Source organism: Hibiscus syriacus, unplaced genomic scaffold (assembly GCF_006381635.1).
Source record: "Hibiscus syriacus cultivar Baekdansim isolate YM2019G1 unplaced genomic scaffold, ASM638163v2 tig00110332_pilon, whole genome shotgun sequence".
NCBI lineage: Eukaryota > Viridiplantae > Streptophyta > Magnoliopsida > Malvales > Malvaceae > Hibiscus > Hibiscus syriacus.
This window is the reverse complement of record NW_024062688.1, coordinates 8,003,851-8,017,436: the sequence shown is the minus strand read 5'-3', so window position 1 is coordinate 8,017,436 and position 13,586 is coordinate 8,003,851. Positions and strand designations below refer to the sequence as shown.

General features: G+C 33.4%; 3 protein-coding genes across 5 annotated transcripts; 1 reads left to right on the top strand and 2 right to left on the bottom strand.

Annotated features, from left to right (window-relative positions):
* Positions 1-5,908: 5,908 nt before the first annotated feature.
* On the top strand, positions 5,909-8,527 carry LOC120119684 (60S ribosomal protein L5-like). Of its 2 annotated transcripts, XM_039139488.1 has the most exons (9): positions 5,909-5,984; positions 6,331-6,400; positions 6,486-6,577; positions 6,845-6,971; positions 7,056-7,135; positions 7,235-7,351; positions 7,660-7,794; positions 7,868-8,037; positions 8,215-8,527. In XM_039139488.1, the coding sequence occupies exons 1-9, from the start codon at positions 5,982-5,984 to the stop codon at positions 8,324-8,326; spliced, it is 906 nt and encodes a 301-aa protein (XP_038995419.1). In that variant the 5' UTR covers positions 5,909-5,981; the 3' UTR covers positions 8,327-8,527. The 2 variants fall into 2 exon arrangements, with proteins under 2 accessions (XP_038995419.1, XP_038995418.1); XM_039139487.1 differs by lacking the exon at positions 5,909-5,984 and having other exon boundaries at positions 6,322-6,400.
* An 888-nt stretch (positions 8,528-9,415) lies between these two features.
* Positions 9,416-12,491, bottom strand: LOC120119680 (F-box/LRR-repeat protein 10-like). The gene is given in 3 exon segments (XM_039139482.1): positions 9,416-10,589; positions 10,592-10,934; positions 12,412-12,491. Coding segments are annotated over 2 exon segments (1,437 nt in total). The 5' UTR covers positions 10,923-10,934; positions 12,412-12,491; the 3' UTR covers positions 9,416-9,483.
* Positions 11,017-13,366, bottom strand: LOC120119681 (F-box/LRR-repeat protein 10-like). 2 transcript variants are annotated; one of them, XM_039139484.1, is made up of 4 exons: positions 13,071-13,366; positions 12,686-12,891; positions 12,382-12,504; positions 11,017-12,270 (listed from the first exon to the last, which is right to left on the bottom strand). In XM_039139484.1, the coding sequence occupies exons 1-3, from the start codon at positions 13,236-13,238 to the stop codon at positions 12,414-12,416; spliced, it is 465 nt and encodes a 154-aa protein (XP_038995415.1). In that variant the 5' UTR covers positions 13,239-13,366; the 3' UTR covers positions 11,017-12,270; positions 12,382-12,413. The 2 variants fall into 2 exon arrangements, with proteins under 2 accessions (XP_038995415.1, XP_038995414.1); XM_039139483.1 differs by having other exon boundaries at positions 11,019-12,504.
* Between the last annotated feature and the right edge of the window lie 220 nt (positions 13,367-13,586).

Sequence of the window (13,586 nt, the reverse complement as noted above, 5' to 3'; positions counted from 1 at the left end):
ATAAAATTTGTCAAGGATGCTCTTAATTCCACAAATGGAGTCCAGAAAAACCTTTTGAGACAATAAATAAGTCGTCAACAAAATAAATGTGAGTCAAACCAATCTTCTTGCACTTGGGATGATACTTGAAAATTCCATGCTCAGCACCCAAATCCAACAGCTTTGAAAGAATATTCATGGACATGAAAAAAAGGTAAGGGGATAAGGGATCCCCCTACCTAATGCCCTTAGCCCCCTTAAAGAACCCCACAGAAAACCAAGGGGAGGTCAAACAAGCCCCAATTCATCCTCTAAATTTAGCAGGCAGACCCAAAGCCTCCAAAACACCTAAGACGAAGTTCCAGCTGAAGCTGTCAAACGCTTTTTGAAGGTCAACCTTCAACACACATCACGGCGACAAAATTCTCCTAGCATAGCCCTTAACAATCTCCTAAGCTTCCTTAACAATCTCCTAAGCTAAAAGCGTGTTATCAACTATACTCCTACCCCTTAATGAAAGTTGTTTGATTCAGAGTTATCATATCCGGAAAGAAACTAGCAAGTTTGTCAATCAATATCTGAGCAATAACCATATAAACAATAGAACAACAAGAAAAAGGGCGAAACTCCTTTATACAGCAAGCATTAAGAGTTTTCGGAATAAGAGCAAGGGACGTTGTAGCAAAAGCATGGAAGAGGTGGGAACTTATTTGTGTCATAAAATCTTTCTTTGATATCTCGAAAGTTATTGTTGAGAGTGACTCGATAAATCTAGTGTGCCAATTGATTCATTGTCCTCTCAATTTATCTATGGTTAGTTAGTACTTAGTCGAGGCACAACATCTGCTCGATGCCAATAGCCTTTCTATTATGAGTGTCCGACATGCATTTCAAATGTTGTTCATATGGATTCCGTATCTGGCTAATGCTACAAAATATGGTTATCTATATATATATAAAAAAATAAACATTTTTATGATGTGTTACTCCTCTTAGAATATTTTTTAGGTCAAACTCCTAATCAATAATTTATTATATGGACTTTGACCAACAAGCGCACATTTCACTCGATAAGATTCTTCTATCTGTCGCCATAAAATTATGCATATCCTACTCAATAATCATCCTATCCAATTTGGAAAGACCATTGTTCACATCATAATGTCAAGTTACCTAGTTTTATGAATTTATATCAATTGTCTAGCATAACATGTGGGATTTCAAATTTCAAATATAGTAGTATGAATTGAGTGATTACACACACGTATAAATGTAACATTTATGAATCTTTTTGAAATCATAGATCTATTAGATACTTATGTTTAGTAGTGAATTTGGAATTCCTAAAGTAATGTCAGCAATGAAAGGGAATTCCATTGTTCAAATTTCAAGGGTTCAAACTTTGTAAATGAAATTCCCTCCACCAATTCAGATGCTCATGTTCAATGGCACCAAAATTAAATTTCAAGGGAAACATTTTTTTTAGAAAAGGATACTTGGATTATTAGCTACGAATAGCATAATAAGTAACTCTATTTTTCGTTCTATGAACACATGTAAAATGAAAAAAGAAATTACGAGGCAGAGAGTCAATACCAAGGGCTTTATGAGGGTTAATTTGAAAGAGGGTCAATACAAGTATTATATTATCATAATTATTATCGGCAAATAGATAAACACGATTTAAAAGGAAAAAAAATAGAAAACACTAAGATTTACATAAAATATCAAAAAGGGAAAAACCACGAGCAGATAATATGAAGGAAGAAAATACAATAGGATTTGCTATTATTTTTTAATTCTTACCCTTAGTATATATTTATATGGATATATACTTAATTACAAAAGAAAACTAAACAGTATAGAAATCTACTTTAATAAAGTTCTCTACTTTTAATAAAACTATGATTATTACTTTCCCAAATTTAAATATTAAATTATGTCACTTTAAATTCGAGTCAAATTGGATACATATCATATCAGATCGATTTAATAGTTCGACTCGGATCAGATTGAGTATTACCAACACTTGTTTCCAATACAATGTGATTATTCAGGAAACAATTAACAATCATGCACCTTAAAACAACTGAATTAGCAACCAATTGCATTAGTATTATACGATTAAATATGTCATAATTAAAAGTCAATCTACAATCAATCGCGATTATTGCAATTTTAAGCAAAACATTCAAAAATAATATCACTATTTAAGGCTCAATCCCACATAGTATTGGGAACAAGTGTTGGTAATGCTCAAATCCCACATAGTATTGGAAACACTATTGGGAATAGTATTTAAGGCTTGGCTTTCCCACTTCCTTGTTGAGTGATAGAGAACAAGGGAGACTCTCGCGCGCCGCCGCCGCCGTCCGTCTCGGGTCGGGTCCTGGTCGTGGTCGTGGTCTTGGTCTTACGTGTCTTCGACACGTCCGCGCGGATACTATCTTTTTAGAGAAACAAAATATTTTTTTAACTATCACAACGAATTTCGAAAATCGCAATTGTAGACTATCGTAACGCGAAATGGAAAATCGCAACGCGATTTTAAACTATCGCAACGCGAACTGAAAAATCGCAACGCTAAATGCAACGCGAATTTGCAATAGTGGAGATCGCAATGCGAATTAGAGATCGCATTGCGATTTTGTTGGTCATTTTTGCAAATCCAAAAAAAGTTGGTCAAAATCATATATTATCTGAGATTTTTGATCACTGAGGTTATTTTCTTAATTATTAATTACTTCGGTGGTCCATCAATGGTAAAGCATCCATCATTTTACTATTTATTAAATTATTAAAAATAGATAACAATAATGATAATAATAATAAATTATTCATTCACTTAGATTTAATTGGGTTAAAGTCGGAATGAAGTTCGATCGGATCGAATATGGGTAAATTAAATTCAGCTTGTTTTCAGTTTGGGTTGATTTTGGTTCGGGTTACTTTCGGTTTGAGCTTCTTATTAGTTCAACTAAAATTCGAGTCGGTTTTGATTCGATTCGGTTTATTTCGAATTTCAGATCAATTTTATGTCATCATATTCGGGTCTATATCAGATCTCGAATCGGATAAATCAATTTGAATATTCAAATACGAGTCAAATTTACCAAGTCTAGGTCTAATATAATCAAATTCTATTCAATACATAATTTCTAATCAATACTCAGCCAGTAACTATTATCAAAATTATTACTCTAAATGATTAATTTTCCCTTAACAAACTTACGTAATTTGAGTGAGATAGACTATTCTTGTATATTAAAATAATATGGGATTGCACGAATCAAACAACTTTAATGGTAAAAGAATTGTTGTTATTCTATAAGGTTTCGGGTTCGAGTACTAGGAACACTAGGGGTGTGAACGTTCAATATCAAATAGCTGAGAGTTATATTTCAATAAATGTCGTCTTATACTTAACCCATATTAAAAAAATAGCATGAATTAATAATCAAATTCATTAATAATCATGCTATTCAAGGTTTAAACAATCAAATGGGGGCAGTCCTCTGGTAAAATTATATATTAATGTGTTCGGTAGAGTTGATTTCTAAGCTATTGGGTGGAACCTGAATAAGCCATGCATTTGTTGTTGGCCACAAAATCCAATCCATCTTATTTTGTTAACAACTGTAATTGCATTACTCCACTCCGCTGGTGGAAAAATAGACAACTGGATATGTATATACGAAATTGTTGAGGTTTTTTTTTTTTATAAATAATTTAATATGATTATAAGATAATATTTTTTTTAATTTTTTAATTGTTGATAACATATATATATATATATATATTTTACATACATATTTATTCGAACTTAAATATTCTAAAAATATTAACGTTTCATTTTATTAATGAAGACATTTAATGGGGTTAACTTTTTTTTTAAGAGAATATAATTAATGGAGCTTACTTTATTGATTAAGGATTATAATGTTGTAATACAAAAGCATTCCTTAAATATTTGTGCTAAAGTGCGAATCTAGTCACCCATGTCATGAATCACACACTGCTACCATGCACTCATTTATTATAATATTATAAATATTTCTCCATCACATCACCGTACATTACCATTTACAATAGATAGACCACAAATTTAAACCTCATGGAATTTCCAAACAATCATAGTTATAGTTAATACTAAGATACAATGTCAAAAAGTATTAGTGTTTTAAAAAATAATATATAAATATTATTATTATTAATATTTTAAGTTTAAAAATTAAAAATTAATATATTATCTTTTTGAGTTATGAATTTTTTATGTTGATTATTAAGTAGTTTGTTTCGCCTTGTTAAGAACTCGAGTCGAATTTGAATTAGGGTTGAGTCAATTCAATTTGAGTGTTGACATAACTTTGATCGATTCAAATTCAAGTAACTCGTAATCTGTCTCGTTTCATTTTAATACCCATCTTAAAATAGATCAAAACTGATGATTTAGGTATTAAATGTGTTATGTTTTTAACGCTGGAGTATTAAAATGACACAAAAACTAAACGTTAGACATTATTTTAAATAAAAAATTAAAAATTTAGATACTAAAATAGACCAAAACTGATAATCTAAGTACTAAATGTATAATTTATCCTTAACATACGACGGAAGTATAGACCAACTCATCAGACTGATTGCAAGTTCATTATAATCAAATTACATGCTTGAGGAACATTTTTGTCTTTTTACAACATCATAAAAAGTCATGCTTAGAAATTAAATTATATTTGCCAAATTAACAATCAACTCATTTAAAAAAAATTATACAAAATTTTTAGTTAATAAATTGCATCAAATCTAAGTAAGAAAGACCAAATTGAAAATGAAGAGTGAGATTGTTAGCCTAAATTGTGAAAAACAGACTACGTATGGATACATGATCTAAGTGTTTGATAGGAATGCAGAAACAAATTTCATTTAGTCCAGAAAATTGAATGTTTGCTTAATTCATTTTTCATATGATCACAATATCAAGACATATATATATATTTAAGCAAATATTAATTATTTGACAATAAATACTTAAACACCCCTATAAATAGCGTATTCAAATCCGAAACCCTTAAAAATAACGATTATTATTTAACCACGAGTTCACTTAATTATTGTACAAATCATAATTTTAAGTATGCAAAAGTTTTGATAAAAGCAATTATATCCATTGTTTATAAATTATAATTTTGTTTATATTTTTATTTTTGTTATTTCTTCATAGAATGTCGGGGAAAAAGGAATTGTTCGACATTTGAACTTACGTAATACCAACCGAGACCTGATATCAATTAATTGTTTATAAATTATATTATTTTATTATGGGCAAAATTTATTTTAACTTTCAATCTTTTAATTTTATCGATTAAATTATCTATATATTGCAAGTTAAACTATCAATCACTAATATTTAATGAAAGATTTGATATGATTGACTGAAAATAATATAATTATACATTTAATCTTCAATATCTATATATTTTATTAATTTAATCATAATTTCTATTTAATTTCATAAATTTCATCCTTAAATAGATGATGATTTATATCACCATCCAAATCTTATGCAACATGCTACATATTAACATATATTTTACAGATGCATCCAATAAAGTTTTGTACTTTGTAGGGTTTATTATACATGTAACTTGCTTTTCATTGAACTTGATAAGCACATACTTAACTTTTTATCGTTTAATCCAAAAAATGAAATAATAATAATTAGGATTAATTTTGTATTATATGAAAATTAGAAAAATAATTATGAAATAGTTAAAAATGAACCAAAAAGCCACAAAAGGAAATCCTACTCATGACGGCACACATTTAACAAAGTTTATAACCCAACCCAATAACGTTTGCACGAGTCCAAACATCTAATCTGAAAATCAATCGTCACCGTTGATTTCCTCCTATAAGAAAACTCACTAGGGTTTTGATTATACCACATTTCTCTTGATTCATCAATTCAGCCAGGCTGCTTGCAAACCCTCGAGTTCAAAGCCATGGTAACACTCATCCTCTTGACACTCATTGTTCATTTTATTTTGTTTTATGATAATTTAGCTTCGCGTATCTGTATTTGTATCTCCTTGCGTATATTATTTATCTTCATTTTATACTGTCAGATATTTGCCAAGGTTTTGTTTGCGAAATGAATCAATCGAATCAGTTTAAAAGATGTCGTTTCGTTTAAACTTGAAAAACTTAATGTTAGTAAGCTTCAATACAGTGTAAAGTGTTTTTGAAAGTGAAGAGCATGGTAGATGGGAATTATATAGGTTCTTTTGCTTTTTGAGATGTTTATGGTATATTCTGTCTGAGTTTTCTCGTTTTTTTACTTTTATGGTGCAGCCTTACGTTAAAGCTCAAAAGTCTAAGGCTTATTTCAAGAGATTTCAAGTTAAGTTCAAGAGAAGGCGAGGTATTATGATAATGCCTGTTCAGATTAGTGCTTTTCAGATGCATTACTTGGTTTTGATCTCTTAACAATTGCTTATATCTTGTAGAGGGCAAGACAGACTATCGAGCAAGGAACCGTCTCATCAATCAGGACAAGAACAAGTACAACACCCCAAAATATCGTTTTGTTGCTCGATTTGTATCCTAATTTCAGACTGATGTTTTTCTCTGCATTATCATTTGGTTTGCAATGTTGGTCCCAAACAGCAATTGTTTGTGTTATTTGTAATGAATAATCTGTCGGTTGGTTTCTTGAGATATACTCTTAAGATAATAGAGTGGTAGACAATTTTCTTAGGCTGCTAAATGTGCTGAAAAAAATTTCATTATTCTTTATTCGCTATGTGGTTTTTTATCCTACCTTTTAGGCTGCTAGTTAATATGTTAACCTTAATACATTTATTAGACCAACAAGGATATAATTGCCCAAATTGTACATGCTAATATTTCTGGAGATATAGTTCTTGCTGCAGCTTATGCACATGAGCTTCCTCGCTATGGACTTGAAGTTGGCCTTACCAACTATGCAGCAGGTATAATTTACATTCCTAGACATTAAAATGATATTTTTCTCCTGGTTGTGGATAGTATCTTATTCAATGATGTACCAAACACAGCTTATTGTGTTGGACTCCTTTTGGCTCGCCGAACACTGAAGCAGCTGGAGATGGATTCTGAATACGAGGGCAATGTTGAGGTATGTCATGATTTCTAAAGGGTGGAGATGTGTTGTTTTTTTTTTTTAATTTCTGAATGATAGTAAGTAGTTGAAATTGCTTTTGTAACTTTCTTACAGGCAACTGGGGAGGACTTTAGTGTTGAACCAGCAGAGACCAGGAGGCCTTTCCGTGCTCTCCTTGATGTAGGCCTTGTCAAAACCACCACTGGTAACCGTGTTTTTGGTGTTCTCAAGGTATGTTGGAATCCATTTCTACACAATTTACATGGCCTTGGGCCAAACTTTATTCTTTGTTATTTCTTCCAACTATTGTATTCTTTAAGTTACTCTCATCCTAGATAGCTTTCATTCAGACCCACATGCTTTTTTCTATGAGCATGGTTTTTTTCTCGAGGTTAGGCTGTTAGTGAAAATAATAATTTTGTGCTGTGGGCTAACATAAGTGCTGCAAATGATTATTTTAGTTTTTATTTTAAATATAATAGCTGGACCATCTCTCTATTCGGTTTTTCCATGTAGTTATTCTTTGCATTTCCTTCTAGGGAGCTTTGGATGGAGGGATAGATATTCCTCACAGTGAGAAGAGGTTTGCTGGATTTAACAAGGATAGTAAGCAACTTGATCCTGAAGTTCACCGCAAATACATTTACTGTGGCCATGTTGCTTCATACATGAGGGTGGGTTTTGTTATTTCGAGCACTGTTTTATTTAACATGCATGTGCAAGGCTCTAACTTTGTCTAGTTGACAGACTTTGATTGAAGATGAGCCAGAGAAGTATCAGTCTCACTTCAGTGAGTACATAAAGAGAGGCCTTGAGGCTGAAAGCTTGGAGGGAATGTACAAAAAGGTTCATGCTGCAATTCGTGCAGATCCAGCAGCTAAGAAATCTGAGAAGCCACCTCCCAAAGAACACAAGAGGTATAACTTCAAGTTATTTGATATCTCCTGGCAATGCATATGTAAATGTTATACAGTCAACTAAGCCAAGCAAGGCTGAAGCCTCCAATCTAGCTTTTTTATAATTCCCTGAATGTTGAGATATAATTTGGCTTTCAAGAATTTCAAGTCTGATGGAATTTGATCTGCGTACAATAGGTACAACCTGAAGAAGCTGTCTTATGAGGAAAGGAAGGCCAAGTTGATTGATAGGTTGAAAGTTCTCAATTCAGCTGCCGGAGTCGAAAATGATTCAGATGATGACGAGTAAGACTCGGGAGCTGATAATGTTGCCTGAGGATTGGGATATGCCGAGTGGACTTGAAATTAAGATATTGGGCTTGTTTTACCCCTTCTGCTTTTCTTGTGCTGCAATTTACTTAGAAAACCTCGATCTTTGCTTGCTTTTTTTAGGGATGATGACGAACTGGCTATTTCTGTGTCGTAATCTTTGTTGTGATTGCCTTTCAAATGGATTTCCTTTGCTATTTTTTCATTCACGCCTTTTTTTCAAGTAGCTATTATCGATGGAAGTTTTAGGAAAGAAGATAGATTTGTAGGGTTTAGTTGGTTAAGTTAGTTGAATTGAATCTGGTTTAGATTTAATAGGAAAAAAAAAGGGAGAAACCGAGTCAGGTTCTTTCAGGTTTCGATTTAGTTTGGTCTCTACATGTTTTCTTTGATTCTGAAGATAGATTTGCATGTTTTTTTTTAAATTTATTTTAAACCTTATAAGTGTTACTTATGATTATGTAATTATTATTAATAATTTTGATAGTGGTGGTAAGATAAAATAGATAGTTTTGTTATTAAAAAGAATATTAATATATAGTAACAATAATACAAATTGGTTTTGTCAATAAATCAAATGCTTTAATAATATCTTGTCACTGGTAAAAGTATGACAATGTGGTAATAAAATTCGTTGATCTAATTGTGTTGTCCTTTAACGGAATGAAATGATATGTGTGAAAATTTATACTATAAGAATAAACCATTACAAAATACAACTATTATATGTTGTCCACATATAATAAAACTTAAATCAGATTAAATTTAAACCAATAACCCACATTATATTTAAGACGCCCAAAGTTCTCGAGATCTCAAAGTTATTTAAATTTAAAAGAAATTGAATATTGAAATTCAACTAACTTGAAAACTCTCGCACTTTCCTCAATTGGACAACTAAAATGAAATTTAAAATTGAGACAAAATTAGACAAGTATTTGTCTACATAACAAAATCATAAGAAATCACCTTATTCGAGGTTGCCTAGGGTCAACATTCTATCTAGATAATTTTTTTTTTAGTATGAAATAATTATAAGATAACACACGTTCAGAAAATTTTTAACCAATTGATAATAAACATGCACACCCTATAGCCACCAGTAGCTAGTTACAAACATAAAAATACAATGGGAAATCATTCCATCACCACATCTGCATCATCATCAGCATCCTCCATCTGTTCATCATCACTCCCCCACTCTCCTTCCTGCAGCCATTGTTCTAGTTCGTCCAACTCCTCATAGTCATGCATGTATGAACCATCCAAATTGTTCCACGGATTGGTCCCTAGTTCCTCGCCATGGCAAGCGACATGCAAGTATGGTCTATTCCTGGCCAAAGCATCTACGATATCTCTGTTTAAACTCCCCATCACACCTAGCCATCTCAATATCGGAAAATATGGTTTCTTCAACCATCGGAATGAAAGTTGGGTAATGCCACCACAGTTGTAAAGATCCAACAATCGCATATTACTACCATGTCCTCTTTCATCGTCTACCTGCATCGAGGCTAGTGCCATGACTGAAGTATCACCTATGAGTGGACATTGTCGCAATCGAAGTTCAGAAATTGGAACCCGACTTTTTGCAAGAGCTAAAACTCCATTATCAGAGAGATTAGGAAGATTCGATAGGTCCAGCTCTTGCAATTGCAGTTTAGAAGAGCCATCAAATAGCACCGAGATGCATTTATCTGTAAGTTTCTTGCATCCTCTAACAGATAACGAAATCAATGAGCTAATAACGCCATGGCGTAAGTATGCGATTCCTACATCAGTTATATCGGAGTTGTCCAACTGTAACATCTTCAATTCGCAGAGAGAGCTGATAGCATGTAGGGCTTCGTCCCCAAGGTTTTTGCAGCCTCTCAAGTCGAGAACTTTGAGATCAGTGTTGCAGACTAAACTCCTGATGGCATGGTTGGTGAGAAGATTACACCATCTGAAGCTAACATGAGTCAAAGAAAGGGAAGTTGCAGCAATGTCATGAAAAACCAGATCGGTCAACTGGGATCCGTGGCAGACCTTAAGCTTGTATAGGCTTGAACAAGCATGCAGAATTGTCTTATACCCTGAATCCGTTACACGACAAAAGCCACCAAGGCAAATGCTTTCCATGTTTGCACACTTGTCAGCCATAAGTAGGATCCCGAGATCATTAACTCGCTTAAAGTAAGTACTGAGGAACTCTTGGCTCCTAACAAGAGACAGATGTTTTAATCTTCCATGCTGATTGATTGTTGAAGGCCGGAGTTGGTAAGATCAAACGTAACTCTTGGTTCTATGACGGGTGCATCTCGAAGTTCCAAGTGTGTCAATAATGCGAGACCTTTCGATATCGTACTGACCATCGTATCTGTAATACAATCTACAGCAAGCGATAATTTTTGGATGCTAGGCAATATTGATGGTTGAATTTGATTCGGATACTGATGAGATCCAACATTAGGGCTAAGCAGTTCAGTCACCATAACTGAAGAAATGTAGCCAATCTCAAGAGAAGTGAGTTTTTCCGAAGCTAAAGCCCAAACCCGAGCAAAGTTATTCCGAAGAAATAGTGACAAGTCAAACATCAGATTCAATTCCTGGCACATAGTTGAAAAGGAAAAGGAATACTTATCAAGTGGCATGCTTCAAGTAAATAGAAAATATGCATAAAAATTCTGCCAGTGTACCGAGTACAATTTGCACATAAAACATATACAGTTTTAATGCCAATAAGCAACCAATTATCAGAATCATCAATGAGAAAGCAAATGCACCCACCCTGGTAAATTTAGGAACTAAATGAATATTTACTTTCAATCAAACAGTTTTCAGTGCCAATAAGCAACCAATTATCAGAATGGTCTATGAGAAAGCAAATGCACCCACCCTGGCAAATTTGGGAACTAAATAAATATTTCCTTTCAATCATCTATATAGATATGAATGATCTATTGGCTTCAAATATGGTAATCTGAAAGTATCAAGACAAGACATATAAGTTCATTCCATAGAAAGGCTAAATGCATTTCCATATATTCAAACAGTAAAGCTTGGTGGTTTCTTTAGAAGTCAATAATCCCATGTTGGTAGGTATTGAAGAGATTATTTCTTGAAAAAGACAGCTTAGCGGAATTTAAAGCCATTCTGGAGATTTGTTGGGACACGGAATTTCAAGCCATTTTGATGATTGGTTGAAATTAGAAGATGATCAATGATGGTTGACAGATTGAGTGTTGACAAGTGAGAAAGAGCTTGCACTATAAAAGGGAGACTCTCGTTTGTTCTAGGCAAAGGGAGTGAGAAGAAGTGCGAAAAGAAAAGGAAAGGGAACCTTTGAGTTGCTCTGAATGCTTTCAGGGCACAGGGTTTGGTTGTGTACCCACCAACAAGGCAGTGGAAACTACATGTGATCTTCAATGAGTGATTTTTGTAGTGAGGTTTATCCATTGCTATGAAGTATTCCTTGAAAAGGCCAAGCATTTATTGCCGCCGCTTTTAGTCCAAGGCTAACCCTTAAGAGGTGCTAAACTGGCTTTCAAAACCAGGCATACAACATCATCAACAGAATCATAAGCAGATGTCTTGAATCTAGAATTTTTTTTTCTCTGAAAAGTAGGAAACTACAAATTCTAGGTCTTATGAAACTCTTCCCTTCGAGCTTTCTCATTTTCTTCCTGATTAGTTGCCTTTGATCATTGAATTAAAATACTAGGGACTTATCTAGTCTAGACCAAAATCACTAACCGGTTCCATCTTTATGATTAACAAAAATTTCAATTAACCTTTCATAGACTTCTACACCGTTCTCATTCATAATCATTACTTTCACAGACAAGCCTTCGAGAAAATTGCCAACCTGTCTGGTTCTATCTTTACGTTTAATGTATTAACAATATTTCCTTTAATCTTGCACTAATCTTTTACACCTTTTGTCTCATTCATTACCTTCAGAAATAAAGCCTACAAGTAAACCACTAATTGGCTCCATATTTAGGTGTAATGTATTAACAAAAAGTTGTCTTTAATCTTTCATTAATCTTTTCCTCATTCATTACTTTCATAAATAAGCCTTACTTCTAATTGCGAGCAGCCACTGAGTAATTCCTCCAGATCAGAAATAAGTACCCTCCGACCCCTTTTCTCGGCCACTGACCCAAGTAGAGAGACCTGAACGAAAGTTGACATATAAAGCTAATGATAACATCTCTTTAAGTGGTAACAAATCGGCATCATAAATCTAACACCAAAGCTTTCTGCAACAAAGTAAATAGTATCTAACAAGGAAAAAAATATATATTTATATTCACCATGAAAAGATAAATGCAGGCCTCAATCAAAGTATATGTACCTTATATCCTTGCAACGTGATCCGATTTCGGAGAGTACTTTTCCACTAAAATCTGAACAATTGTGCAAGCAAAGTTCATGTAAAGAAGGTCGAAGTAATAGCTCAATGGATGAATCATTAAGCTGACCACAATCTAGCTTTAAGCTTTTAAGGTGAGGATTTGGTGGCAACAATGGCTTCATTAGTCCCATAGACGGTGAGATCTCCTGCCAAATTGTCAAAAAAAGAAGAAGAGGTTTTTCATTTGATTATGGTGGATCCGGCAAATGTTGTCATTCACAATCAGCAGAATCCAAATGAAATGACAATGAATTTCTTTCAACGAGTAAAGAGACAACTAAAGATCCAAAATTTCGATGCAAATAAACGGGGAAATGAAACTTACAAGGATGTGAAAATTGGGAAGAAAAGAGAGGATATGAAAAGCACAGGAATTGAAAGTCCTGCATGTGACGGCCAGTGAGCAGATGGAAGAGATGTCGAGCTTGGTCATGATGGTAGCCAAAAGGGCCGTCGGCAACTGATCCAGGCTCTCCACGCTCCCACTCGCCATCCCCTTTTTATCTTTCAGTTTAATCTGTTTCTTGAGATTTTTTTGACTAAGAATTCGATCTGGGTATCTGAGTATTTCCTATTTTGACTAAGAACTTGATCTCGGTGTTTGGGTATTTGCCATTTTCTTCATTTTTCTTAGGGCAGGCAGGAGGAGGAAGATTCACGGAACAAGATGAGGTTCTCGAAAACTACGGCGCATGTTAGATGTCGCCTCCCAACATAACATGATAGATTGGTAATATTATTTTAATTGATAAACTACACATTTAGTAACCTACGTTGATTCCATTTTAATCATTTAATTATTTTCTATTTTATATTAAACATTATATTTCTATTCTATTTT

What these genes read in the sequence shown, in the direction of transcription:
- LOC120119684 (XM_039139487.1), top strand. Translation starts at nt 6,322, where the DNA reads ATGGTGCAGCCTTACGTTAAAGCTCAAAAGTCTAAGGCTTATTTCAAG. An exon ending in TAAGTTCAAGAGAAGGCGAG is followed by an intron (nt 6,401 to 6,485) that starts GTATTATGATAA and finishes TATATCTTGTAG; the next exon opens with AGGGCAAGACAGACTATCGA. An exon ending in GTGTTTTTGGTGTTCTCAAG is followed by an intron (nt 7,352 to 7,659) that starts GTATGTTGGAAT and finishes ATTTCCTTCTAG; the next exon opens with GGAGCTTTGGATGGAGGGAT.
- LOC120119681 (XM_039139484.1), bottom strand. Translation starts at nt 13,238, where the DNA reads ATGGCGAGTGGGAGCGTGGAGAGCCTGGATCAGTTGCCGACGGCCCTT. An exon ending in TTCCCAATTTTCACATCCTT is followed by an intron (nt 12,892 to 13,070) that starts GTAAGTTTCATT and finishes ACAATTTGGCAG; the next exon opens with GAGATCTCACCGTCTATGGG. An exon ending in TCACGTTGCAAGGATATAAG is followed by an intron (nt 12,505 to 12,685) that starts GTACATATACTT and finishes ACTTTCGTTCAG; the next exon opens with GTCTCTCTACTTGGGTCAGT.